The 25,706-nt window shown below is 39.9% G+C and overlaps 1 protein-coding gene across 2 annotated transcripts; it reads right to left on the reverse strand.

The window, feature by feature from the left end:
* Positions 1-201: 201 nt before the first annotated feature.
* Positions 202-18,162, reverse strand: ADRA1B (adrenoceptor alpha 1B). Of its 2 annotated transcripts, none has more exons than XM_061456603.1 (2): positions 16,626-18,162; positions 202-1,348 (listed from the first exon to the last, which is right to left on the reverse strand). In XM_061456603.1, the coding sequence occupies exons 1-2, from the start codon at positions 17,596-17,598 to the stop codon at positions 756-758; spliced, it is 1,566 nt and encodes a 521-aa protein (XP_061312587.1). In that variant the 5' UTR covers positions 17,599-18,162; the 3' UTR covers positions 202-755. The 2 variants fall into 2 exon arrangements, with proteins under 2 accessions (XP_061312587.1, XP_061312588.1); XM_061456604.1 differs by having other exon boundaries at positions 202-1,318; positions 16,626-18,141.
* Positions 18,163-25,706: the final 7,544 nt, after the last annotated feature.

Below are 25,706 nucleotides of genomic sequence, written 5' to 3' on the forward strand. Positions count from 1 at the left end.
AAGAATATGGTGAAGGATAGAGGAGTTACATACGTTGGTAATAAGGGAATCATGGAAGGAAATCAACTGCAGGGATATTAGAGAGTATCCTAAGAGTTCCAATGGCAAACTTAACCCCTGTGAGTGTTTTATTTTGAAGTGAAAATCCTGTTGAGGGAACTTGGCTGAATTCCAGTCTTACAGTAATAGGTGCAAGTGTCAAAATCGTTGCGAAATTACTTTAATCTTTGACATTGTTTTCCATTTCTAAAGTGCTAATGTACAGTGAAGTACAACAACAATAAGAAATGACAGGCAAACGCAGCGACAGGCAGTACCCTGGAGAGGTACAAACAACACTCACTGCATTGCTCACTTCCACTCCCAGGCACCCATCCATGTGGCTAGCACACATATACACCACACATTCCTACCCATTTTCCCTGCCCACCCCCATATTTGTACATTCTTTCTATATACAGATATGTTTGGCTGTTCCACAGCACTTCCATGACAGCTAAATAATTGAACAAGAATTTCCCTGGGTTTATGTGGCACTTTCCCTGCATTCTGCTTTTGCTTTGGTAGTCCCTCTAACAACTGACTGGAAAGATGGTTAACCCCTACACTTTGCTGCTTTTGTGATATAATCTTCCTGCTCCTCACTGGCTTCCTTCGAGTGCCATACTGAGAAAATGTGCAAAGGTCCATTTCTTCACCTGGGCTAAATGTCAAACAGGTTAGTGTACAAAGAAAACAGACCATTTAGAATCTGTTCATTCCAGTGTCATGTTTGTTCTACAACCGGTTTTGCCATTCAGTGTGTCACAGACGGCCTCATGGTCCCCATTGCTAGAAGCTTGGCTGCCAGCAGGAACATATCCATTGTGCTCTGTTAAGAGATTGAAGGTAAAGAACTGGCATGGGTCCTTTTGTCTGCTGCCTTCCTGTAAGGGGCTCAGGAAAGAGCTGGAATTTTTCCATTCCTGGAATGTGCACATCTCCAGATGTGGGTGGGTGATTTTGCTCAGGTAGCCAGGACTGGGAGATGATGAAGATAATGTCCTCTGGCTGCCACTCAGGAAACTCCCGCTGTCTTCCAGAGAGTCTTTTCTGGGGTGTTCAAAGGAGCACCGGTTCCAGTTTCTGTAGCTGTAGGCCCACCACCCCAGCTGCTTTCGACGATGGCACTGGCATTTTAGGATCTGTATAAAAGCTCTCTTGAACTCTTTGCTTGAGCAAGGGTAGATGATTGGATTCAAGCAGCTGTTAAAGTAGCCAAGCCAAAAAATCACCTTGAAGATCGTTTCAGGGGGCTTCAGAGCTGAAAACAGAGATCCTGTCCAGAAGAAACAAGCAGAGACAATATCTGAGATAATTGGTTTGTCTGCCTTTAGGAATGGTAAATGTCCCATCACATCATTGTTAGAATCTCTTTATTAAAAATCTTTAATGCTTTATTAAAAATCTTTAATGTGTTGCTTTCAGTTTTGGTCTTTTGGTAATGTTATTTTTGTTATTTGTAAAGCTAATAGGGAATGTCTTCCATCGTCTGAAAGCTAAAGGAGAGCAAAAGCAGTGTAGAATTTAAACACAAAGGCTGCCTTTGACTTTTTTATGTACATTTCTGTTGCGCTAACACCTGTTGATCCCAAGGAAAGATCAAACCTCTGTTGTCCAAGCTGTACCACAATGCACGCATGGAATAAGGTTGTGCCTTCTTCAAAAAGCTTTTGAATGCCATTTTTGAAGAAAAAGATCTAACTGCTCCCAGGCTTCTCGGAAGGAGTGTCCAGTTATACCTTATAATTGCTAATACATTCTCTGGCAACTCCTAAACATCATCCCCATATATAGAGTTTATTATGTTAGTACAAACTCTTGAAACCTGAAGTTAATGGTGGTTGCTTCCCTTATGGCAGGCATTCATAAAAATGATGTAAACTGAAAGAGGTTGTTTTATGAATATTTCCTCTTCTGTTCACAACCAAATAATTTCCCTAAAGAGGCTGCCCAAATGAAAGACTCATACTGGGAAACCCATTTCATGTACTTTTAGCATTAAAAACATGCAATTGATCAGCTAAATTTAGCAATTGGGGCTTTATAAAAGAATGCATGACATTTGTATAGCAAAACAAGCATACAACAGTTATCCAGCTGGGAAAGCACCTTTGTGTTTGGCTCAAGTAATCAAAGAGCAGGGGTTCAGGAGAGAATTCTTATGTCAAGAACTGGTGTTAGATTTTAAGAGTTTTTCAAATGAAAGGTGACACTCAAGCCTGAATGTCATGTCTCTGAGAAGAGCAACCTTTTAAACTGGAGTTGTTTCAGATTCCCTGGGCTGTGAAAGCAGCTGAGTCAGTTGTGATGATCGGGATGCCTTAGTGGGGAGGGATATGATTCTAGGCATATTTCCCATCTCAGAGCAATGTAGAGGTCATGGCTTGGGCCTCAAAACTATGCAAAAGCACTTCCCAGCTTCTTGGGTAAATAGCTCTGATGTGCCGCAGCAGGTACCACTGTTTATCTAAATGAGAGTGCTGGCCTGGTGCTGTCTACAGGGTCTGAGTCTCCTCAGCTCACAAGAAAGCTGAAGAGAGGCAAGTATTTGTCTTTTCTCACACTTTCACTGCTCTCCTCAGTGTGTCAACTAGTCCCTGAGCTGGCTCAAAACGGAAAATAAGATGCTGAGATGGCATCAGCTCTCTTTAGAAACTCTTCCTCTCCTCACTTGGGCAATAGGAGTCAGGAAAGATCCTATGATTGAATTTTTTTCCCTGGCAGTGTTTTGGGATGGTGCCAGATACCACTATCTCTACCTATTGCCTTGGATCTAAGCAACTTGCTAGCCTTTAAGGTTAAAATAAAGGTTTTAATTGACAAGGTTCATAGTATTTCTTTCCTGACTTCTGCACTTTAATGACTTTTATTCCATGTGCAAGACTCTTGTAAGTTGAACCCATGTCCCTTATTTCTTTGTTGCTGATAATGATTTTTAGGGTTTGACCAATGTGTCTTCTATCCATCTGATGGAGATGCTACATCTCTCTTGACCAGTACTGCAGAAACTACAGAGTATAGCATGTCTAACATCAGAGAAACTATGAACAGGTAAATCAAATCAATGCAAGCACTTAGAACTGTGTATTGTGAGTGTTACAGAATCTTTGATGAAAGATTCAGAGACAGTTCATGTGATTGGAATATGGAGATGGATGTGGAATATGCTTTTTAATTGGTATCAAATTTTTATGAAACTTTAGGAAAAGTTGGTTTAAGTTTATAAATGCAGTCATGATGAGAAAGATGCTCCAAAATCTCCCACTTTGCACAGCTGCAAACCTTTTCTGGATTCATTCCCTAAATAATAATAGATAATATTTTCCCTTCAGTTGAGGGAAAAGAGAAGCTTTGTGACTTTACAAAACAGGTACAAAGCATTATTATGTACATCAGGGAACTTTCTGGAGCTCATACTGATAAATTTCTTAAATCGTTTTCCGATACTCTTTTAAAATAGAAATGGGTTTTTAGTTCTTAAGGCCCAATGAACCCTGTGAAATAGTTAAAGAGCTCCCATTTTTTAAGTCTGAATGTTGAATGAGCAGTGGTGAATTTTTCCAGATCAGTTAGTTTGCCTTTCTCTCATACTGTAACAAATGAAAATCTAGAGAACATTCCTCTACCAGATTTAAATATTTTTAGGCAGGTTAAATATAGACAGATTTTGGTATGGTTTTAAATAAAATTTTAAGGAAATTTACTGACAAATTATGTGAGGTTCTCTAGACAGCAATAAAATGAGCTCAGCCCTGGGAAAGAAACCTGCAAACTAGCGCAGATAAATGACATGTACTTGTATAATCTGTATATTATATATATAAAAACCAAATATATATATAAAATCTGTATAATATATATAATCTGTATATTATATATATATAAATCAAATATATATATATATATAAAAACCAAATAGAACTCCATACAGTGAAGACTAAGAGACCAAGCAGAGAAAAAATATTGAAGCTTATTACTGAAACCTGGCTAATCTTTGTAAACTGCTTCAAAAGTGCATGTTCTTTAAGGAAGAAAGTTAAGGAGCTTATCTTTCATGATGATCTATTTTTCAAATGTCATTTAAACAAAATGACAACAGGCCAATTTCAGCAGCTGCAGCAAGCATTTTCATTTATGTTAAAGGGCAGCAACACAAAAGAGCGGAGAATTTCCTGATAGCAAGCCTGACTGACAGAAGCGCCTTTTGTTCAGGCCTGATCCTAGAAAAATCACTGAGGCCAAATCAATCATGCTCTGAAATGTAGTATTTTTGTAGTACAACTTTTGTCATGGTGGAGAAAAAAAGGACTAAGAAGAGACAGGACAATTCATCTATAAAAACATAAAAGTTACCTGCAAAGAAGGAAATTAAGTTGTTTTCCATGTACAAAATGTCAAACATCTGAAGTGCAATGATTTGAATTGCAGAAAGACTGCAATTATGGATTGGGAAACACTTTCTGTCTTTCAAGATAGGAAAAATCTGGAACATCATGCTTGAGAAGGGTGTAAAACTTCAACCCTGGAGGCTCTTAAAAACAGAGTGGAGAGACATCTACTGATTTATGTACATCTGATCTTTGGAGTTGGAGTATGCCCTGAATGACCTCTTCAGATCTCCTCTAGTCCTTTCTCTGATTAACTCTGCAGAATATAACTCTGTTCATCGGGAGAACTTTATGGCTTAAGTTTTGGCAGCCCAGCAGAATTTTACATTTGCAGTACTTAAATCCTACTGACACTAGTTTTATATCCCCTTGGTAAATATATCCCTTATTTAGGTTGAGGATTAACTTAGAAAAGTGGAATGCCTGAGACAGATGCTTATTTAGACACTTATTCTCTTCAGGGCTTTGGAAAGTTTCTGAAGTTTTGTGTTCAGTTCCTCCTCACTAAGTGGAATCCTGGCCTGGGTTTTGTACAGAGAAAGAAGAAATGCTGTTCTGCATTATCTAGAAGGTGGTTTAGGTGGATGTCTCCATACATGCCATATACTTCTAAATGTAGCATAATTTGGTGACTATTATGCAAAGCTCCACTGCCTTTCGCCATATAAAGATATGAAAAACATTTTGATTAGCTTTTATATTTTTAACATTACCCTCTTGCCTACCTTGCTCTTGGAATTAACAACAATGCCTTTTATTTAGCTGCACACATGCTGTACCACATAATTAATGTCAGGAGCAAAGAACTCTGGGCTATTTTGGTAACTTGATAAAATGATAAAGCTAAGCCTACTAGACACATTCTCTAAACATCACACTAATATTTCCTCCCCTAAAATCCAACTACTTTCCCATCACAGTCTGAGAAACAGATTAAATATTTTCCTGTGCTGATTTAGAGTGCTTTGCAAAATGGCTGGAAACATTTACATATGATTGGGTTCTCAGTGATTTATTTGTGATGGGGATAGCCAGAGTCACTCCTACTCAAACTGATCGCTCTGCTGATGCTTTACGTTTAACAGCCTCACTCTAAGGGAATGTATATTTTCTATTCTATTTTATTTTTCTTCACTAAACCCTGTGATTTATTAAAGAGCTTTACAATCTTATATCTGATTGCAGCATTACACCACTGTAGTTTTTGCAAAGCCTGTGTCCAGCACAAATGGAGACTAGGAAATAGTTCAGAAACTCAGTAAACTATCAGTTTTGGTTGTTTTTTGACCATGATCACTAGGCTTGATGGGGCGATTCAGTTTGGAAATATGCTGAGCAACAGCAAGTAGCATAAAAAGGAAGTATTTTATCTAGTAAAAGCTAATTTAATTTAGGGTCTGATTGGTTCTTTACCATGAATGCTTTATTGCACAGAGACTAAATAAAGCACCTCAATGAAATTAGGGAACATTGTGGGAAACAATCTGTCATATTAATTGGCTTTGCATATTCTGCAGAATATCTGGCCAGAACATTACTACAAATTCAGACTCCACTCAAGTCTGTGGGAGACTTCGAAATCTTTTAGAAAGGCTCATAAGCACTTCAGTGGACTTTGGAAGAGTACTTAAAGTAGCAAGATGGGCAGCAGGACAATCTTCTGGACTGGTTTAATCCCAGCACTCTTAATTAAGGTAACTGTTCACTAAAGGAGGTTTTGATGTAGACCACCACAGAGGAGAAACACACACACATACACACACACACACTGCTCTCTCATCTTCTTTCCTGCTCTCTTATTTTTTCTTCCATCTAAATATCTGCTCCTTTGCTACCTCTCACAACTGACCACTGTATTTGTAGAGAAAGAAGGATGGGAAAGTTAAGACCTTCTATTTCAGGATCCTTAATGCAATAGTTGGTGACTTCTTGACAAAAGTGTAATACACGGGACATGTTTGAGTTTCCACTTCCACTTATGGAAGAAAGAACTTACTTAGGATCAAAATTAGACCTGCCAGTGCAACCAACCAGCCAGACTAAGCTACTTCCAGGAGAAGGGAGAAAACTTGCTACTCCAGTTGTATATATATGCAATGTAATCAGATACTATAGGGGTTAGCTGGAGTTTAAATCTGAAAAAACCCATGTAAGATAACGCTTATGAACTAAAGCTTTTGAAATCGCCTTTGATATCTCTGTGCATTCTGCTCTGTGTGCTAGTTCCAGCCACACAGAGGAAATAACTATATATACGTGACCAACAGTTGTTTGTGACAGCAGTCATTTGTGAAATGGCCCTGGGTTCCAGTGTGTGGTTATATTTCCTCCCATCATTGTTCATGCAAGGAATATATATATTTATCTGTGATGGGAATGAAAGCCAAGAACTTAATAGAATTACAGAATTACTGCAGTGGGAATGGATGTTACAGGGCTCTTGTCCAGCCCCCTAATCAAAGCAGGGTCAGCACTGCATTAGGTCCCATGAAGCCTTCCCTTTTCCAGGCTGAAGAAGCCCCGTTTCTCCACCCTCCCTTCACACAATGTGCTCCAGCTTTGTGATCATTCTGATGCCACCACTGGACTCATCCAGTTTATCACCGTCTCCCCCTGCACGGACACAGTACTCCAGACACAGTCTAGTGAGTGCTGAGTAAAAGGGCATAGTCACTTCACTCCGTCTACTGCAGGCTCCATTCCTGTTATACAGCCCAATATGCTGCAGCTTCCATCTGCAGATAGGGGCATTTGAATGGTTTTACATCCTATGGTAATGTTTTCTGTGAGTGTATACTTTCAAGAATGCCGTATCTTTATTAGCTGTACCAGGGGGAGGAAAATTTTAAACTATTAATGATGTTTCTAATCTAAAATTAACCACATTCTCCTTTACTCTCTGCCTTCTCTTTAACAGCTCTGCTTTTTCTTTTTCCAGCCAGGCATGTTCACTTTCTAGTTACTTAGTTCCTTTTTCCTCTTAATTTTTAAATGTTTATTTCTGCTCTCCTAATGTCTTATTTAGTTCTTAACTCCAGCTACTAATCTGTTTTCTAATCACTTGATGTTGTGATAATTAACTTTTTATTAATTAAACATCAATTTTTAGTAAGCTGCATATTTGATATCAATTAAATATATCAATTACAGAATCATCAGTTCTGTTTAGAATCAAGTTTCTGATACTTGAATTAGATAATAATTAGGGCAGAAGTCTTTGAATTTCCTGGATTTAAGGAGAAAAATTCTCTATGGGTGAGGTTTGGGTTGTCAGGTGCTGTTTTCTGCTTGTCACAAAAAATCACATTTCTTCAAACAGCAGTTTTGCTCAGATGAGGGCCAACCCAGGGTGAGTGGTGGGTGTATGTTCCTGTTTGCTGGAACATATTTGCTTTTATTGAAATAAAATGATCTGCAGTTGTTTAAGTGCTTTGCTGTGTGTCAGTTGATACTCCAGTAATAAAAACTAGAGTGCTTCACTGCATGGGTTTGTCATCATCTGGCGATTAAAGAAAAGCCATAAAATTTAAAACTACTTGTCTCTGTTCATCACAAGTAGAAAATTAAATGTTGGCATTCTGGAGAGAAAACTACCTCTTGCTTGAACACTATAAAATAGAAATAGTTAGAAACTTGGTAATCAGTGTTTGAAGTTTTTTATAGAGGTTACATCAGATTTCAATAGTTAAGGTACCCTTGGAAGGCAAACATATCCTCCTTCATTCAGAGGAGAGAATTTCTTAATTTTGTTACAGGTTGGAGTCATTCTGACTGGAGTTAGAGCTGGGCTTTTCAACATTCTCCACAAGAGAAAATTCCAATGTTTTTAAAATGGCTGTAGTGATGAAAAGCGTTGCAAAATACAGAATGAGAACAAATGACTTCTGAAACATGAAACGCAGGAAGCTTCAACAATATCAAACCCTCTCTCCCAGTCTGTTCTTGAGAAGACAACTTCTGCAAAAATTGTTTTGCAAGAAATTTGGCTTATGGTGGAACTCAGCCTTCTTATGAACAGTGACCTGGTCAAGTTTGTCATGCAGTCAGTAAGAGACTTTCCCAGTGCTGGGCAGCAGATGGGTCCTGGTGGCCTAGCTGGGGAGCTCCACTTCTCCCCTGCAGCTGATGCTGTGATCCCTTGCTGCAGCTGGAGCTGCTGGTAGCTGCTAATGGCCGAGTAATGGCCACTCCCTAACAAAAGGGAAAGCTCAGATGCTACATGTGTATCGCTAGTAAAATTCTCCCTGTAAAAGCAATAAACTGGGATTGTTGTGAGTTTAGAAATGCAGAAAGGATGTGTTTGTCTTTTATTTAAACTTTCTGCAGTCCTTTTTACTACATGCTTGGCCAAGTCGGCATGCCAAGGTTTTAAAGCTAATTGGATTTCTAAAGCTCCTGATTTCTTTCCTTCCAGCATTCAGTGTTTGTTTACATTCCCCAAGACTTATTTAATGTAGGAAAAAAACCCACAGTTTACAAACAGTAGAGGATGAAATTGAAAGTGTGGTTATAAAATTAAGAGTTGATCAAGCCAGGGAGGACTGCAGGCCTTCTGGAGAAGAGGGTTAGGATAACAGTGAAAAAAGAGCTTGAGAAATAGGAAGAGCATCCAAAATCAACAGAATTCAATTCAATAAAGAAAATGAAGGAAATATGGTTAAATTACAACTACTGCAAACAAGTAATGATGGCTAGCATTTGGCTATTTTTTTTTTAGTATGCTCATGTCTTTGTGGGATGCCTTGGGCTGCATATCCCAGCAGCGTGCAGGCTGCCATGCTGGGGGACACCATGGGAATCACAGTAATCCTGCAGACAACACCATGCTGCAGAGCTGCACCCCTGTGTTTGTGGGTAACTTGTGTGTGTGTTTTGGGGGAGAGTACTTTGCTATTGAGGAAGGAGAAATATCAAATAAGGAATAACTGACTAATGATACTGCAGAACATAATGCGGGAGAAATCGAAATACGAATATGATGCTGTTGCGAGTACAGCAGTTCTCATTCTTCATTGTATGCATAGGTACGCTACAAATATGACCAAGGATCTAGATCAGCTCTGAAGAAAACTGTCCTGGTTTTGAAGAATTTAGGTCCTAAAACTGACTACCTGTAGCAGCTGTGGGATTCTCTTTGCTGGAGCCTTCTGGCCCTGCAGTGAACAAACGTTTGTGAGGGGTGATGAAGGTATCATTCAACCAGTCCACAACCCTTGAGTCTTTCATTTCTGTTTTCCATCTGAGTCAAGGATGCCAAACAGAGAAATCTCCCCTCACTGTTTTGACAGGGTAAAAGTGGTTTATACTCATTTCTCCATCCTGTTCGAACAGGGAAATAATTGTCTGCAAACCAGTCCATTATAGGTGTTAACTGAACTCAACAACTCCTACCAGTCTAAGGCCTGATCCTGTTTAGTCAAGTTCTTAAGCAGGCAAATTAAAATAACAGACATACACAGATGTAGAATCTGACCGTAAAGTCTACATTCGTCTATTGCTATGGCCATGAGTAAGAGTAAAGCCTAAGGAAAATTTTCCTTGCAGTCTTGTAGGCTGAGAAAGTTATTGTTTTTATTGTCTTCTCCTAATGAAAATTCACAATTTCTTATCATCCACACCATCTATCTCTGATAAAGGGTGCCTCATATTTCACATGAGCAAATCATTTCTATGAGACCTACATGAACTTCATTCAAAATGGCTGAATTTTGAGAGCCTTTTAAAGGCTTCAGAAACAGAGACTCATCTAGAATGGCCAAAATAAAACCAAGACTTTTCCTCTCTTGAAGCTTTGCTGATAGAAGTTGTGGTAGAGATAGGGGTCAGATAATTTTACTAAAAGCCAGAGTTGCTGCACCTACTTAAATGCCAAGCAAGTGCAAAGCACAGTAGCTATATTTGTATTTTTAAAGGGACAGTGCTTATGTATTGAACCACAGAGCTATTACCACTGGCAAAATGAGAGTTGAAAGTCATTTGTGAAAACTTATGGTACAACCCCATTTGCAAGTTGTTATTAGAAGAGCAACAGAAAAGACAAATAGCAGCTTTTTTGCCCAGCCCAGAAAGAAAAAGCAAAAGGAAAGCTGTAGTTTAAAAAAGAGCAGTAAAAAAAAGCGTAACAGGATTAAGGTTTTTCATGTCTCATCCATAATTGTCATATTATTAAAAATTTGGAGTACATCTTGAGTAACAACATATGGAGATACAAGATATGGAAAATACATGAGATACGGAAAAAATCCATCAAGCATTCACATTTTTGACACAAACCCTGTATAATGTTGGACATACTGGTTTGCCACCTCTCAGTCCAGAACAGCTGTGATAACTGGAGAGAATTCACTTTTGTTTAAATTGTGTTGCCCTCATATGAATATGATAAAATCAAGATCAATTTTAGTAAGAATCTTGCTTTGTGCTTTGAAACTGACAGTAGATAGGGGCAGACACGTGATCGTGTTGTTATTATTTTGTCCAAAAGAGTTACAGACTACTGTAGCTTGCGAAGTAGAAATAACATGGACCAAGCTTATTATTCCTGTTTATCAAAAGATTGGTTGATGAAGAGTGTCTAGAAAAGCTCATCTCCCTCTCCTGACATTTCAGTTATTGTAATTAAGTATCTCAATTACTGGGAATGCTTTGATGTTTTTCACCCTTTATAACTAAGGCAATCTGTCTTGTACATCACTGGTAAATAATAGGGTTCTAGCATGGAATTGGGTAACACAGATACAAAGATACTGTGTGAACTTCCATTATATTTTTTCTCTGTTGTTACTTAGACACTTCTGGTTGTTGCTTCTCAATTTCTAAACGTCACTTGCCCATCAAAATGGCTCAAAATCTTGCAATGGACTGTGGAGGAGGACTTTAGTGAAGATACTAAAAACGTTAACACTTTTTGTTCATGTCTATATCTCATAGATAGGCACTCTGAAGAGCATGCAGTTGAGATCCTGAGGTCTGGTCTCCATGCTTTAGGGCCATACACACACATAGAACTTTGCTCAGCGCTTTCATCCTGACTACCAACCTGAGCAATAGCACATGTGTTTGCAGATGCCTTTGGCATAAGGACCTGCACCCACTGCCTTGCTGATTGCTGAAAGCAGTGTTTCCTCTGAAATTCTCTCTTTCCTGCTGTAACTGATTTCAGTAATTTTGAGATTTCTTGTTGCTGCCCAGTGCCTTAGTCCTTATTTTCTTTTTTTCCATGGAGCTTTCTGATCACCTGAGATAGGAGCTGCTGCCCTCCCTGAGCCTGAATAGTTGACATGAGTTGATTTCTTTGCATTTTTTTTTCCTCTATTGCTTTGTATATTTGTTTTTGTGGGACAGTTCACTTCCAGGTTTCCCTTTGGTCCTCTGACCTGCAAATCAAAAGCCTACATTAGAAGTACCCCAGAATTTGTGCAGTTTCACTTGCTTTGATAACAAGCAACTTTGTTCTAAAAGGTAAAAGCCTGTAAGTAACTGGTAATTGGCATCGTTTGCAAACAAAAGGCTTAAACCAGGTTTTAAGGGAGGCTATTTTAGCAGTAAAATGAATCATCTTGAAATAATCTAGTCCTCCACATGTGACAAACCATGCTGTACTGGTTAAGAAATGCCCCGATGATGTTTAGTTTTACAGGAATCGGCTGGAAAATAGGAGGAGCGGGTTCCTGCTATCACCTGTGCAATTGAACATTGTACCAAAGATTGATCTGCAAGAGGGCAGAGGATCAGATTGCCACATATATCACTTCTTTGTCCAAATTCTGTACAACTATTAATTTGAGGGCATCAAACCAAAACGAGATGAAAGAGAAACCAGCCCTCAGGCCTTGCAGAAAGCAGAACCCAGTAGCATTGACGACACTGGACCTAATGCCTTGAAGTATTTCCCATGGGAAACTAAGTGGCCTAATTTGGTATTCTTGGTGCAGAGATGCAGAGGTTGGCCTGATGTAACATAAATCTACATACTCGCATAACATTTTATTTTAAGAATAATTTTGTATTGGCTGCCATGTAACACGCAGAATATTTTTGTGTTCTTTTTTATTATTTTATAGAAAGATTTGAAAATCTTAATACATAAGGATAGTCAAACCAGTTGTATCTTCATTATGAGGCTCCTGGGACCTAACCCCACAGCCAGTTAAGTTACAAACATTTTGTTTCTGACTTCAGTGTAAGATCACAGTTTTACGTGGGAGCAGGGGGAATTAGGGAACTGGGAAGTGAATAATGCTTTGCTGGTCTCCACTGGAGCTAAGCTGGGGAAGTTAATAGGCTTTGGTTAAAGGTGATGAATTTTCCCATTGCAGGGTGTGTGTATCTGGGAGAAGACTGGGAAGCCCACTCTGGTATCTCAACTAACAAGAGTGAGACTAAACTTTTACCTAGTAGTGAGGGGGAAATATATGATCTTTCATTTTGGAGTAATTTTTAGATAAAGGTATTGGCATAAAACTGGATATTCCTTTGTTTAAAGGAGGGAGTTCTAATGATCATTACCTTATTGCTGCAGGGCTCTAGTCTTTAGACAAAAATAACCTATTTTACTCAGCATTTTTCAGAAATGCATATTTAATATAGTCCTGATGCCTAAGAAAGGATTTGCATGAGGGGAAAGAAAAGAAACGTTTGTTTTAAAGAAGCAAGATATTTACTCTTCAAATCTGAGTCACTGAACTTACGGCACAATAAGTTGTCTCAAAGACATCTATGTCTTCATTTTATTTCTTATGCTGAACCACAAATAATTTTGAGTGGCAAGACAACTGTTCACAAAGCCATGGAGTATGTATGAATGTGAGCAATACGGATGTTCTATAGATGTATTGCCATCTGGAAAGAATAGCTACTGGAATAAAAAATTGCTCACAATTCTCTTTGATGCCAGTTTTGCTGCATCATCAGGTGCTTAACACTAAAGGCAGTGTGGTTGAGTCCTTCAAAAAGAGATTGTGGATCATGCTTTGTGCTGATCTTTTCATGATGCTCAGTACATGACAGTGTCAGTGCTGTAATTCCTATCTTTTCTTAGATACAGAGCTCTGTTAGAGAGCTTTCCTTGCACAGCCTTTTGATTCTTGCTTGAAAAACACTCTCTAAGTGTTAATATTATTTCTTTTCCTTTGTGTTGGAATATTTATTCAAGCAGTACCCCGGCTTTCAGCACTGCATCAGTTCCCACTGTATATCTGCCACCTTTGTCTGGAATATCAGAATGGGAGATGTGGAATATATTGAAATACCAGAGTGGAGGAATTATAATTTTGACTAGGAAATTAACAGAAGACCTGAGAACACTTAACATGAAGGAAACTTTTCTGTGTAGAAGCAGATTTGTTATGACATGGTTTTGGGGTGTTGCAGAAATAACATTTACCAATGTGTCAAATGTTTGATGGTTGGATCCTCAGAACACCAGGGCTGCTCTGCTGATACCATTCTGCAGAGTCATGGTGAGTGAAACAAGCAGCAAAAAAGAAATAATTAGTAAAGCTGCAGATGTGAGGCTATGATTTGGATTAATAGTGCAAATATAAGGTGTGAAAAATACAGGCTAAGGAAGAAGCCTGTCCTTCCATTACAGGGAAGGTAAGTATCTAATCTGGACTCAGGAGCAGAACAGATTTTACAGCTTGCAGTCCTGCACTGATGAGAGAGTGGGTTGTGATTAAAGCAGCCCAGGGCACCTATGGAGAGCTTTGTAAACTATGAGTACCTTTTGGATTCTACAGTTTGAGTATCGCTGAAATTGCTTTTATAGTATTGTGTGCTTTGTGTAAGGGTTCTTCATAGCTTTTCAGTTAATTTTGTGACTTCAAGCAAAAGACTTCTGGTAGGAAGAATGCAGCACACAGCAAGCTCTTTAGGAACTCTTCCTCCACTGCTCTATCCTCTCCTCTAGTTAGGAATGGCTGCATTATGCATGTCAAGAAAAGGTCTTTTCCTCACCTGTTTTAGAGAGCAATGCTTTAGTCATGCCTAACATTGTTAATTAACTTTGCACTGATACGCAGAGATGAGAAGTGCAAGGTTCTGAAGTGTGCTGAATAAGTTAAAAGCAGAGATCAGGGACAAGGACAAAGTCAGCCCTGTACCTAGTCAGCAAAACAAAGAGAAAGTACCTACTATTCAAATGCTTTTGGATACTGTATCAGATACTATGTATACCTCTTGTCCCCCCATTCTTAGACCAAAGGCTTTCAGCTAAGAGTTGGGCTCCTGAAAGGATTTCTAGACAGAGGACAGGAGAGCCAGCAGAGTCTCCATTGCCCACCCGAGAGACTGATCCTTTTACTTTTCTGACACAATGGCAACTCTTTCTGAACTTTCCTCTGTGGGGTACCAGGTGCTCACAGTGCTGATGTGTGTTGGGGGTTGGAGTCACTCAGTTGTGCCAGGTCAGAGCCCATGGTAGTGGGTTTAGCTGGTTCAGCATCCCCGCACGTCTGCCAGCACAGTGTGCTGTCGTGGAGGCTCTCAGCCTGTCACCTCACTGATGTCTTGAACACAATTTGTATGAGAGAGAAAATCATATTGTGACAAGCAGTAAATTCTCCTCTCAGGTGTCTTAAGCAATGACTTTTAAACCTCATAGAAAAGACTAGGAGTTTTGAAATAGCTTCCCAGAGGGAAAATTGATACTCTTTCAAGAAACTTAATTGTTTCTCACATTGCTTCTGCCCTGCGACCATGATGTTTTTAACGGACTGGTCTGCATCTGTGTTCATTGAACAGTGACTCCTGCTAGCTACAGATATGCTCTGCTGCATTCACATTTGCTTTTTGCTCCAAAGTTCCTTCAATAATTGAAAATCAAGGAGGGAATCTGCTTTGCCAAGGGAGCATGACCTACTAACTACTTATCTAGTATGGGTTCCATATGGTAAAAATACATTTCTATCCATAGGTATGTATTTTTGCAATAGTTGGAAATGTGCTCTATGTTATGTACAAGGAATTAAACTTCAGCAGCCAAGGAGAACTTTGCTCACAATTTTCTTTCTGTTTGGAATTTTTTACTTCCTTAGTATTACTTTTATGCAGATCTTGAATCATAAAGATATTTAAGTTTATGATACCATAAGCTAGAGGTTATAAAGTTGCCCTGCAACAGCTTAAGTAGTTGTCTTGCAATAAAGATGCTAGTCTAAATGATATTACACATTCACTGCAATTATAACACTTCACTAGGACCAGGTTGCTGAACTCAGTTTAGTTTTCTACAGCGATGTCTAAAAATACTTGCTTACCACTCATTTAGAAATGTTTTTGTAGGGTAACTAAGTAAACACGAGTACAGAACATTAATGAATTTTTTTCTCCCTTTTCTTTTCCCATCTCTTTCCCTATTTAGGCTGCCAGATTGTCTCTGTCTCAGTGAAATGAATTTTGGGCAGATATTTCTGAGAGCTTAGTAATACAATGCCTTGAGATATTCCCCTTCAGAGATAGTGCTGGTATTAAAGACCATGCAAGCAAATTTCACAAGCACTTGGGAACACAGACCAATGTATTAAGGCTACATCAAATGCTTTAATATTTTAAAGTTGAAAGTGAACAAAGTAACTGCCAACAGCTCACATAGCAGTCTCCTAAAAGACCTGTTGAAATTAATGAGAACTTTTCTGTGGAGATTGGTGGGCTTCATATGTTTGCTTTTGGGATTTGGTCAGTGATGTTTGAAATGAGAACTAGAACATTTTCAGCTTCATGAATAGGGTTAATTTCCATTTAAGACACCTAATACTGCCAAAAGATCTATTGTGGTGTAGTCCAAACATCTAATAGTCAACTAAACTGGTTCTTATCTAGGATTTTTGTTAAACATCCTCTAAGGATGTTTCTGAAGCATAATTCAATTTGAACAAAAGCTGTAAAGGGGGATTTAATGTATAAACTCTGAAGATGTTGCCCCCTGATTTGACATCTGCCCCATCACTGAGAAGGACTACCCAATGGGCAGACTTTCTGCAGGCTGCACACTTCACACAGTTTCTGCATGAGTCTTTGAAAAAAACAGCATCAGGAGTAAATGGCTTTCACGTCCCTCCCTTTCATCTGTTCACTGAGGTTCTCAAAATGAGATCTACTTATCATTAATCTTACTTTTCTTCTGTGATATTTTTGTGGTAAATAACTAACCCTCTTCCTTCCCCACCCCTTGCAATCCCTTGAAAACCAACTTACCTAGTGGCAGAACAATGAAGAAAGGTAGCCAGCACAAGATAAACATGCCAACCACAATTCCCAGCGTCTTGGCTGCCTTCTTTTCTCTAGAGAATTTAAAAAGTTTGAAAGCTACGGAGTTCCTGGGATTGTGACCCTTGGGTTTGGTGCTGTTTAAAGTGTCCTCATGAATGTTCTTGTAATGAATCCGTAAAGTCAGCTCCTTGGAGTTGGACATTTCTTTCATAACCCCAGCTTCCAGGTTTTTAGTAGTCCTTTTTGCTACTATGTAGACCCGACAGTACATCACAAGGATGACGATTAAAGGAATGTAAAATGACCCCAAGGAAGAAAACAAAGCATAGAATGGTTCTTCAGTGATACGGCACTCTTTGTCATCCTTGGGTGCTGGTTCTTTCCAGCCCAAAAGAGGCCCAATAGAAATCACCATGGAAAGGACCCAGACACCTATGAGAGCTAAAATTGCCCTTCTTCTTGTCACCAAAGTTGGATATTGGAGAGAATAACGTACCCCTATATATCTATCTATAGAAATTGCACATAGACTCAAAATAGAAGCTGTACAGCATAGCACGTCGACTGCTGCCCAGATATCACAAAATATCCTCCCCAAAACCCAGTAGCCAAGGATTTCCAGTGTAGCAGAGAATGGAAGGACCGTAAAACTCAGCAACAAATCTGCTATTGCGAGGTTAATTATGAAATAGTTTGTAGGGATTCTTAAATGTCTATTGCAAGCAACAGAGAGAATGACAAGGATATTACCTACAATAGCAAAGAGTATAAAGGCACCGAGGATAAGCCCCACAATTATTGCCCTATTGACATCCAAGGCAGGTGAATCCAGGTTGCTTGCTGTCTCATTGGAGTTGTTTGCAGAAAGATTGCCATTATTCAGTGCAGACCCTTTCAAATATCCAGGTAGCGATGAATTGGATTTATTGCCAAGGTAGGTATTCATCTTAAAAATCATGCTCCATAGCAAGTTATGATTGGATCCCTTGCACAACACACAGATGATCTGAGCTCAGTTGGAAGTTATCTCTCTACCCAAGAAGTTGCTGCAGAGCCCCGGCCAGGTTTAGGTTGAGAACTCATCTCCCCAGCTGCCAGCTATAAGCACGTAAAACTTGCACAGCGTGAAGTCCTCTGAAGCCCGTCAGAAATAACAGGCTGTTCAAACTTGCTTAATTTCTCCTACGAACTCGTTTGAACAGAAATTAGCAGGCACGGGTCTTGGCTGGAGCTCCAAAGTAGCTTTTTCAATCATGACGTCCCTGAAATGAAAGACAGGTTTACTGCCTCCCCTTGCGCATTTGTGGAGCTGTTGGAAGGATGCCCCTGCCTTGCTGCTGTGACAGGCGTCTCCAGGAAGGGTTTGTCAGCATTTAGGCAGCTCTGCATGAACCGGCTGCCTGTGCTCACACTGCATGTGCTGGTGACATCACTGCGGCCGGCCCCGTCACAGCGCTAGAGGGCAATGCAGTTCAAGTTAAAACTTCCACATCAGCGTCTGAAAGCTAAACAAATGGAATATATCAATTTTAGTTAAAGCATTTGCCACATAAATCTGGATTGAAAGCCTTTAAAAAACAAGTTGCATTATCTGAGAGAAAATATACTCGGTGGGATGTGGCGGAAAAAGCAATTTCAGTACAAAATGATGTAGCGCCCTTTGCCTTTTGCTTGAAAGAAATGTGTTTATTTTGTAATCGAAGTGAATCACATGCCATTTTAGAGAATTAATCATCTCCCACCTTCTAAGAACAAATAGGTAGGTTCCAAAAATCCCTAGTTTCCTTGCAGATTCAGTGTTTAATACTGACATAAAACCACGTGAAATAGTTTGTTTCTAATTGTAAACTTTCTGTTCATAAAGAAAAAGTAACAGGTGATCAAAATCTCTATCAAGATCTTTACGTGTGTTCTCTGATCCTGTATACCAGCCACATCTGCGGCTTCATCTCTTCTTTTCTATCTAGATATCTTTTTCTAAGCCCAACTTTGAACAGAGCTGAGCACCTTTACCCACAGGCAAAGTGAAGGTAGTGAAAAATATTTAGTAATCTTCTCAAGGTGTTCTTCATGCTTAAGTATCTTCCTATATCCTTGCTAAAGGCTGTGAGATCAGTGAGACTGTTGTTAACACACCATAGCTCTGGGAACAGCTATCTGCTTACAGTGTCCCATAAAGGAAAAAATAAGTAACAACTGATTTGGTTTTTACATTTTAGATGTTTCAGCCTCTAATGTTGAAAACAGCGGTGTCTCGGTGTCTTCATTTTGTGTGGCTGTGGATCACCATGTGTGAGAGAAATCTCTGATCTTTATAGCTCGGTGCCATTTAAAACACGAAGTGAAAGATTAGCTGAACACATGACTGCCAAAATACTGTTCTCAACTTTCTGACATCTGATTATGTCCTACAGCTGTTGCCTGCAGTATGCTGGTTACTGTATATTGATTTTACTGTTACAAAATATACTGTGTTTAAAATAAAAGGTTCATTTTTAATGATGCAGCTGTGGCTGAAAGTTGCAGCTCAGTAGTGTGTTTAAGGACAAACCATGTAACCAAAAGCTCTGGTTGAATTTTATTTGAGGAGTGTATGGCAGATGTTTGCATAGCCCTTCCCGACTGCAGGGACTATAGCAAAGCACTACCCCTCAAAAACTCTGAAACATTTACAAGAACGACATGCTAACATGTCATGGAGTCACTGAAGGGAAGAAGACCAAACACTCGATTTATGAGCTTGACCTCAGCTTTTCTGCCTCTGCTCTCTCCAAGGTGGAGCTCTCATGGCTAATAAAGCAGTGAGCAGCCTTTGATTTTGGACATGCACCCTTCACACTGACCATTCTTGCTGACTTCAGATAATCACTCTCAGTTTTGTTTTCAATTTCTAATTTTCTTTCTCTGCCTTGTCTGTTGAAAGTGTGAATTCCTCAGGCTGGGAGCTCTCTCCTGTTGTGAAGGTGCAGACACAGCGTGACTACAGCTGTGTGGGTAGCCAGGGTGTCTGTCTTGGTACCACTCCCAGGGGAATTGTGGTGAAGCAGAGGGCAGCAGGAGTAGCTGCTTGCCTGGGCATCCTGGTTGGATTGAATAGCCTACAGTGAGCCTGCATCTTCCCACTCCTGGTGCTTGAGCTAAATTGATTAAAGCTAGTGTGATTAGATCATTAGGTGCAGATATAACAGCGTTTCAGCCTTCAGCATGTAATAAAATATGATCACTGCAAAATGTGGAGGGGTTGGGTAAGATCAGTGAAGAGGTAAACTGATCTACTGCAGAGTTTTTTAGCTGGCAACACATGTGACATGTCCAGCCTGCAAAGAGTAACAGAGTGGCCTGTAACTCCTCCTGGCTTTGGCCACACTACATTAGGATTTTGTAGCCCCCCAGGAACCAGATCTTTCAGAAGCCTTTCAATGGCCACTTCAGGAGTCAGCTGGTTTCAGCTCACTGGCAAGGTCCAGGACACCATGCCAACAGCAGTGGCAGGATTCTAACTGCTACTGGTTGGACTAAAACACGTTTCTTTGCTCAGTATCTTTTGTTGGCAGGATGTGTCCTCAACATAAAAAGGACATGGAACTGTTGGAACAAGTCCAGAGAAGGGCCACGAGGATGATCAGGGGACTGGAGCACCTCCCGTATGAAGATAGGCTGAGAAAGTTGGGGCTGTTCAGCCTGGGGAAGAGAAGGCTGCATGGAGACCTCATAGCAGCCTTCCAGTATCTGAAGGGGGCCTATAGGGATGCTGGGGAGGGACTGTTCATTAGGGACTGTAGTGACAGGACAAGGGGTAACGCGTTCAAACTTAAACAGGGGAAATTTAGTTTGGATATAAGGAGGAAATTCTTTCCTGTTAGGGTGGTGAGGCACTGGAATGGGCTGTCCAGGGAGGTTGTGAATGCTCCATCCCTGGCAGTGTTCAAGACCAGGTTGGACGAGGCTTTGGGTGATATGGTTTAGTGTGATGTGTCCCTGCCTATGGCAGAGGGGTTGGAACTGGATGATCTTAAGGTCCTTTCCAACCCTAACAATTCTATGATTCTGTGATTACTGGCACCAGTCTTTGTCCTTACTGGTGCTGCTTTCTGTGTCCCTCTAGATGAAACAGCAGACAGAAAAGTCCTTTTCTAGGGGACAAAGAGGAAGACAAAGGTACTGCTCATCTCTTACAGCCCTACGGAGAATCTGATGTGTTTTCACATCTCTGTTTACCAGCCTAGATAATAACATACTGGCTGAAGAGTCATAAGGCTCAGTTGATTAATATTCACAAATTGCTTTGAGATCTTCAGTGGCAGGTGCTATAAGAAAGCAGAGTGTGTTGAAACCCAGACATGAACATTAACCTTTTACCTACCTTTGGATGAATGGCACAGTAAGTGCCATAAAAATAGGCTACTTTTCCTGCCAAGTTCAAGGCAGCACAACTGAAAACACCTGATCAGAGAAGTGCAGGTAGTATTCACTGCAGAGCTGCTTTCATTCAGATGAATCACAGTTTTCAGTGAAAAAGTAAATTGAATGGCCTGGAGGTTCTACTCAGTAGTACTTCGATGTCCTGCAAGACAGGATGCCCTTTAGCTAGTCAATGTACTTCTGCTGAGAGGTTGCTGAAGCAGCAAAAGACTGGCTACAGAACATACATTTGAGGAAACACAAAGAACATCTTCACATGTTCTTAGACTAATTCAAAATCTGAATGTTTAAAATGTATTTTGCTGTAGCAGATGAATGATGCAGAAGGAGTCCTGTTGTCATGGCTCGGTTTTGTAAAGAGCTGTGTTCCTTGTATTCTGCTTTTACAAAGCGAAGTTCAAAATATGTACTGGCATTTTGATCTGATTTCAACAGAAACAGCAGAAGCCCTTCCAGAGCACTTTTGCAACACTGGTGAATAACAATGCAGCCTGCTCCTCTTTGGGCAGGGGGTACTGGTAGAGAATTTAAATAAGCATATCTGCGTATAGTTTTATGTAATTCCTCTTAATGCTTTGATTTAACTAGAAACCCTGATAACTCATGGAAATAAGTAAACAGATATAAGTGAAGAAAAAACAAGGCTATAATGCTTAGCTCGTTCACTCTGATCTGAACAGGGTTGTGAACATGCTATCATATTTGAGACAGGTCATACCAGCACAAACCAGAAAGCCTTCCTCTCATGAAAGAAATATGAAAAGCAAGAAGCAATGAGCAGGGCACTGGATGTAGCTGTAGAAATAACTCTGCCTCTGATACTAAAACATTCCCAGAAACTGGAGTGAGGAGGTGCAAGATTGCAAGTATTTGCAATTTTGAATCATTTTTTTCCTGCAGAGGTTCAGTGTTTGTCATTTTTATGGAAATAGAATTGTAGAGCATTTTCTAAGTAAAATGTTATCAATTAACTGAAATACTGTACTTTTTTTGTTTCTTAAATCCTCTTCCAGATTTGTGGACCCATTTCCCACACTAAACCATGCTTTTTTTTTTTCTCACAGTACTTTAGCATATCTGCTAGAGCAGAGTGTGCTGAAGACTCCCACAATTACCATCTGATAACTGATATAGGCACCGCCTCAGAAACAGACCTCATGAGGATGAAGTCAGTTCAGCCTATTTGGGCAGAGACTATGTATTTAGGTCTAGTAAAAAATCACTGTTTGGAAGTCTAGAAAAAGTATGTCTCTAACTTAAAAAGAGAGAAAATAACACAGCCTCTCTCTCCACAGCAGTGGCAGGAATGAGAGCATGTCTGTGTATATAGTTTTCAGCTAAAAAATGCTTGGGAAGCTGATGGACCCACTTAATGCTGTCAGTCTTGACAAAAATGTCAAAATGGATCAAAAAGAAAAGGCATGCCAATGTGGAATTCACAGCGCTGCAAATTACATCCTCCCTTAAGGCAAACATCAGCGTTACAGGTGTCAGTTTGGGGATGCTGCTTTTTTAATGCAAGCTGCCCTTTATCAGAAACTGTGGGGCCAGTTTGGTGTACGTGTTGCCCTCAGGCTCACCTTAGCATCATCCCACAAATGCATTGGAGGGAGGAGATTAGGACAGACAGTTGTGTGTCTTCTGCTCTGAGACTTTTACCTGTCTTCCATGAAGGACACATTTTGCAGCTGCGCGCTGTGCTAAACAGACCCACAGAGAGCAAAGCCTGGGGAGGACCTGCTAATGTCAGCAGACTCCAGGATCTTTTTCTTTCTGTGTGTATCACCGTAGCATCCAGGAAGTACAGATGACTGCAAGCAGTTTCATCCTCCTCAAAACAAGAGGAAAACACGAGTAACAAGGTGCTGCATCAGAGCCTCTCTGCCTTTTCTCCATGCTTTATTTAAACTATGCATTTTACCATTTATCACTTCCATTGTTGATCACAAGGTCCATGACCACCATTTGCTCTCTTTTGCCACCTGCCCTATGCTCCCTGGAGCTGGGGAGAGAGGGCAGAGTGCTGCTACTCAGAAGACAGTATCTTATCATCTCCCTGAAGTTCCAGTAGCAGCTCTAGCCTGCACACTCTCCTGCTACAAAAGCAAAGCAGCACATAGCCAGTAGCACTAGTGGACAGCTAGTAACAAGCTCCTTCAGGCAGCTTGAACTAGGTCATTAGGTTGATGAGCTTAAGAAAGACACTTCTCCCTGCTCTAAGGTAATGTTATTGGCATCTTCCCAGGAGAGGACTAAAACTGCTGAAGGAACTATCACAGAGTTAGATAAATATCCGACAAATGTCACCAAACGATAAGGAAAAAAGTGAGGACCTGTGAAGTTCTGAATTTCTTTGCTGTCTGCTGGCAGGCTGGTGTACAGGATATAATTTTCTTATTATTTATGACCCTCTTATCAGTTCATACAGAAAACTTATTTTCTTCTTGTGGCTGCACTGGGACTGTCCGTGAAAGAAAACACATGGTTGTCTCCTGTAACAGCCCCTGTTGCCAAAAGAGCCCAACCAACCCAGAATGCTTCTACACTCATGTGATTCTCTTATAAATTTTAGGTCTCTTAAGTGTTTCCACCTACTGGCATTGAATGAACAGTAGCACATTTCTGGGAGCATAAAAAGAAAATCCCATGTGGAAGAAAACTTCATTTAATTGAGTCTCTTCTGGCTTTTTCCAGGCAGTCACACTTTACTGGAACTGTTCTGCAAGGCTCTGAGCACCACCACCTCTCAGTAAGTCCTACTGGTGAGCAGGAGGGCTTGTAGGATGCTGGCCCTGGCTTCCTAAGTAAAGTAGTTGAATTGGGGTGGTGAGGCAAAAGGGGATACCAGGCTCTCCTGAAAGTATCCTTACTTTTCCTATGCATTTAATATGTCATAACTTGACTCTTTTAGAATAGAATTACAATGGAATGAACCTAATGTTTTAATCTCCATATTCTAGTCAGCTCTAGATCATAAAACCTAACATTAATACACATTGCAGTCTTTTTTAAAGACGGCACATGTCTGGATATTTTATTTACATTAAACAGACCAGCCTTCATTTAAAATACTTCAGGTGACATTAAAAGGACAGTAATTAAAGGTTGAAATAAGAAAAACATTTTAAACACAGCACATAACTCATGTTACTCACTGTCATAAAATAACATTGGGCCAAGAGCTGTGCAAGCTTGGAAGGAGATGAGACATTTCTGTGGCTAACGAAACAACTGCTGATGAATGAGCTAAGATGGCTGCGGTGTTATAAATCTCTACGCCTTAAGCAATAAACTGGAAGGTAAATTCAGTCTGGATAGTACCTTCCTCATGCTGGCACATTATGTCATAAGTAATTAGTCTCATTTCTGTGCTTGCTTCTGAGCCATTTCTTCATTCGAATCATCAGGTGCTGAGCTGGCAGTAATATATTTAAGAGAACAGAAATGTGGCTGGGAAAGAGATTTTCCAAAGATACCCAGGCTGGCTCAGTGCTGTAGTTGCGCTGGGTGGGAATTGTGCTCTCTTGGTATTTTTGACCTTTACCTTTAAACACCAGAATACCTTAGAAATATACTGGCTCTTAGAAACTTCTGAAAACTTCCTTACTGCTCTGTGCACAAGAGCCAGGATTACTCCTGGGCCTGATGACACTCCGTCCTTGGACTTTAAATATGCAGATGGTTTGTCCTGCCTCTACTGGGTCATAGCAATTTGGGTTCTGAAGTAGCAGGGCATTTGAAATCTAAACTTGAATTTTACAGGTTGGGATACTTCTGTGAAGGACCAGTATTTCCTCTTTAAAAAAATAACAAACTTATTTTTCCTCTCTCTCCATTTTATTAAGTTCTCATCATGGTACGCACATTACTTCATTATATCTTTATGACATTCTGAATTTGCCATTGTAGCATAAATATTGTGTTTGCCAGTAAGTGGATGAGGACTCACTGCTGATAAACACTGGATTTCATCTTGAGGGGGTGATATACCAACCCATTCTGATACTTTGCCTTGATGAAAATGCTTGGGAGAGTCAGTGACTGAGTTTTATGTGTGCAATAATACAGGCTTTAAAACACAGACCCTAGATCTTCAGTTAAAGAAATCGATGTCAATTTATTAACTAATTTGATCTGTTCCTGTTCATAAATCAGAACTCCAGGATATCTGTATTGGAATAAAGCCGGTTTTTTTATTTTTGAAGGATTTTGTGCTTCTAGTTTTGTTAAAATACGGGTCTCTGAGAAAAGGAAGCAAGTCTGGGCTTCTGTCTTACTGATTCCCTGCTTCAGCTAAAAATCCTGGAGGAGCTGGAAACTTGTATTTCTTGTCTATATCTCAATAATTCTCCAGTCTTTCCTTTGCTGAACTCATTGAAGTAAAAATGATGATTTAACATTCACCAAAGAAGCTTCCTGTCCATTTCCAATCCTTCTCCAAGCAATTCTGTTTTTAGAGATGAGTGTAAGAGGAGAAATGAATTAATTTTACAGTATTACACAGTGCATCAAAACAGTGGAGCACTCAGTAGCAAGAACACATCCTTACTGTGGAACTCTGGGAACTTCAAAGGAAAGAATTAGAGTTTGGCCTGTATTTTTGTTGAAAAGAACACTGAATTTGAATTGACGATAAATATTCAT

The sequence above is a fragment of the Pezoporus flaviventris genome, unplaced genomic scaffold, assembly GCF_033815535.1.
Source record: "Pezoporus flaviventris isolate CSIRO_AGI_PZ_B2104156 unplaced genomic scaffold, CSIRO_AGI_Pfla_v1 ptg000023l, whole genome shotgun sequence".
Classification (NCBI taxonomy): Eukaryota; Metazoa; Chordata; class Aves; order Psittaciformes; family Psittacidae; genus Pezoporus; species Pezoporus flaviventris.

Bases quoted from the DNA above. Each gene is read 5' to 3' on its own strand.
- ADRA1B (XM_061456603.1), bottom strand. From the start codon at position 17,598: ATGATTTTTAAGATGAATACCTACCTTGGCAATAAATCCAATTCATCG. The intron at 1,349-16,625 runs GTAAGTTGGTTT...CAATTATCTCAG, and splicing joins CTTCATTGTTCTGCCACTAG to ATATTGTCTCTGCTTGTTTC.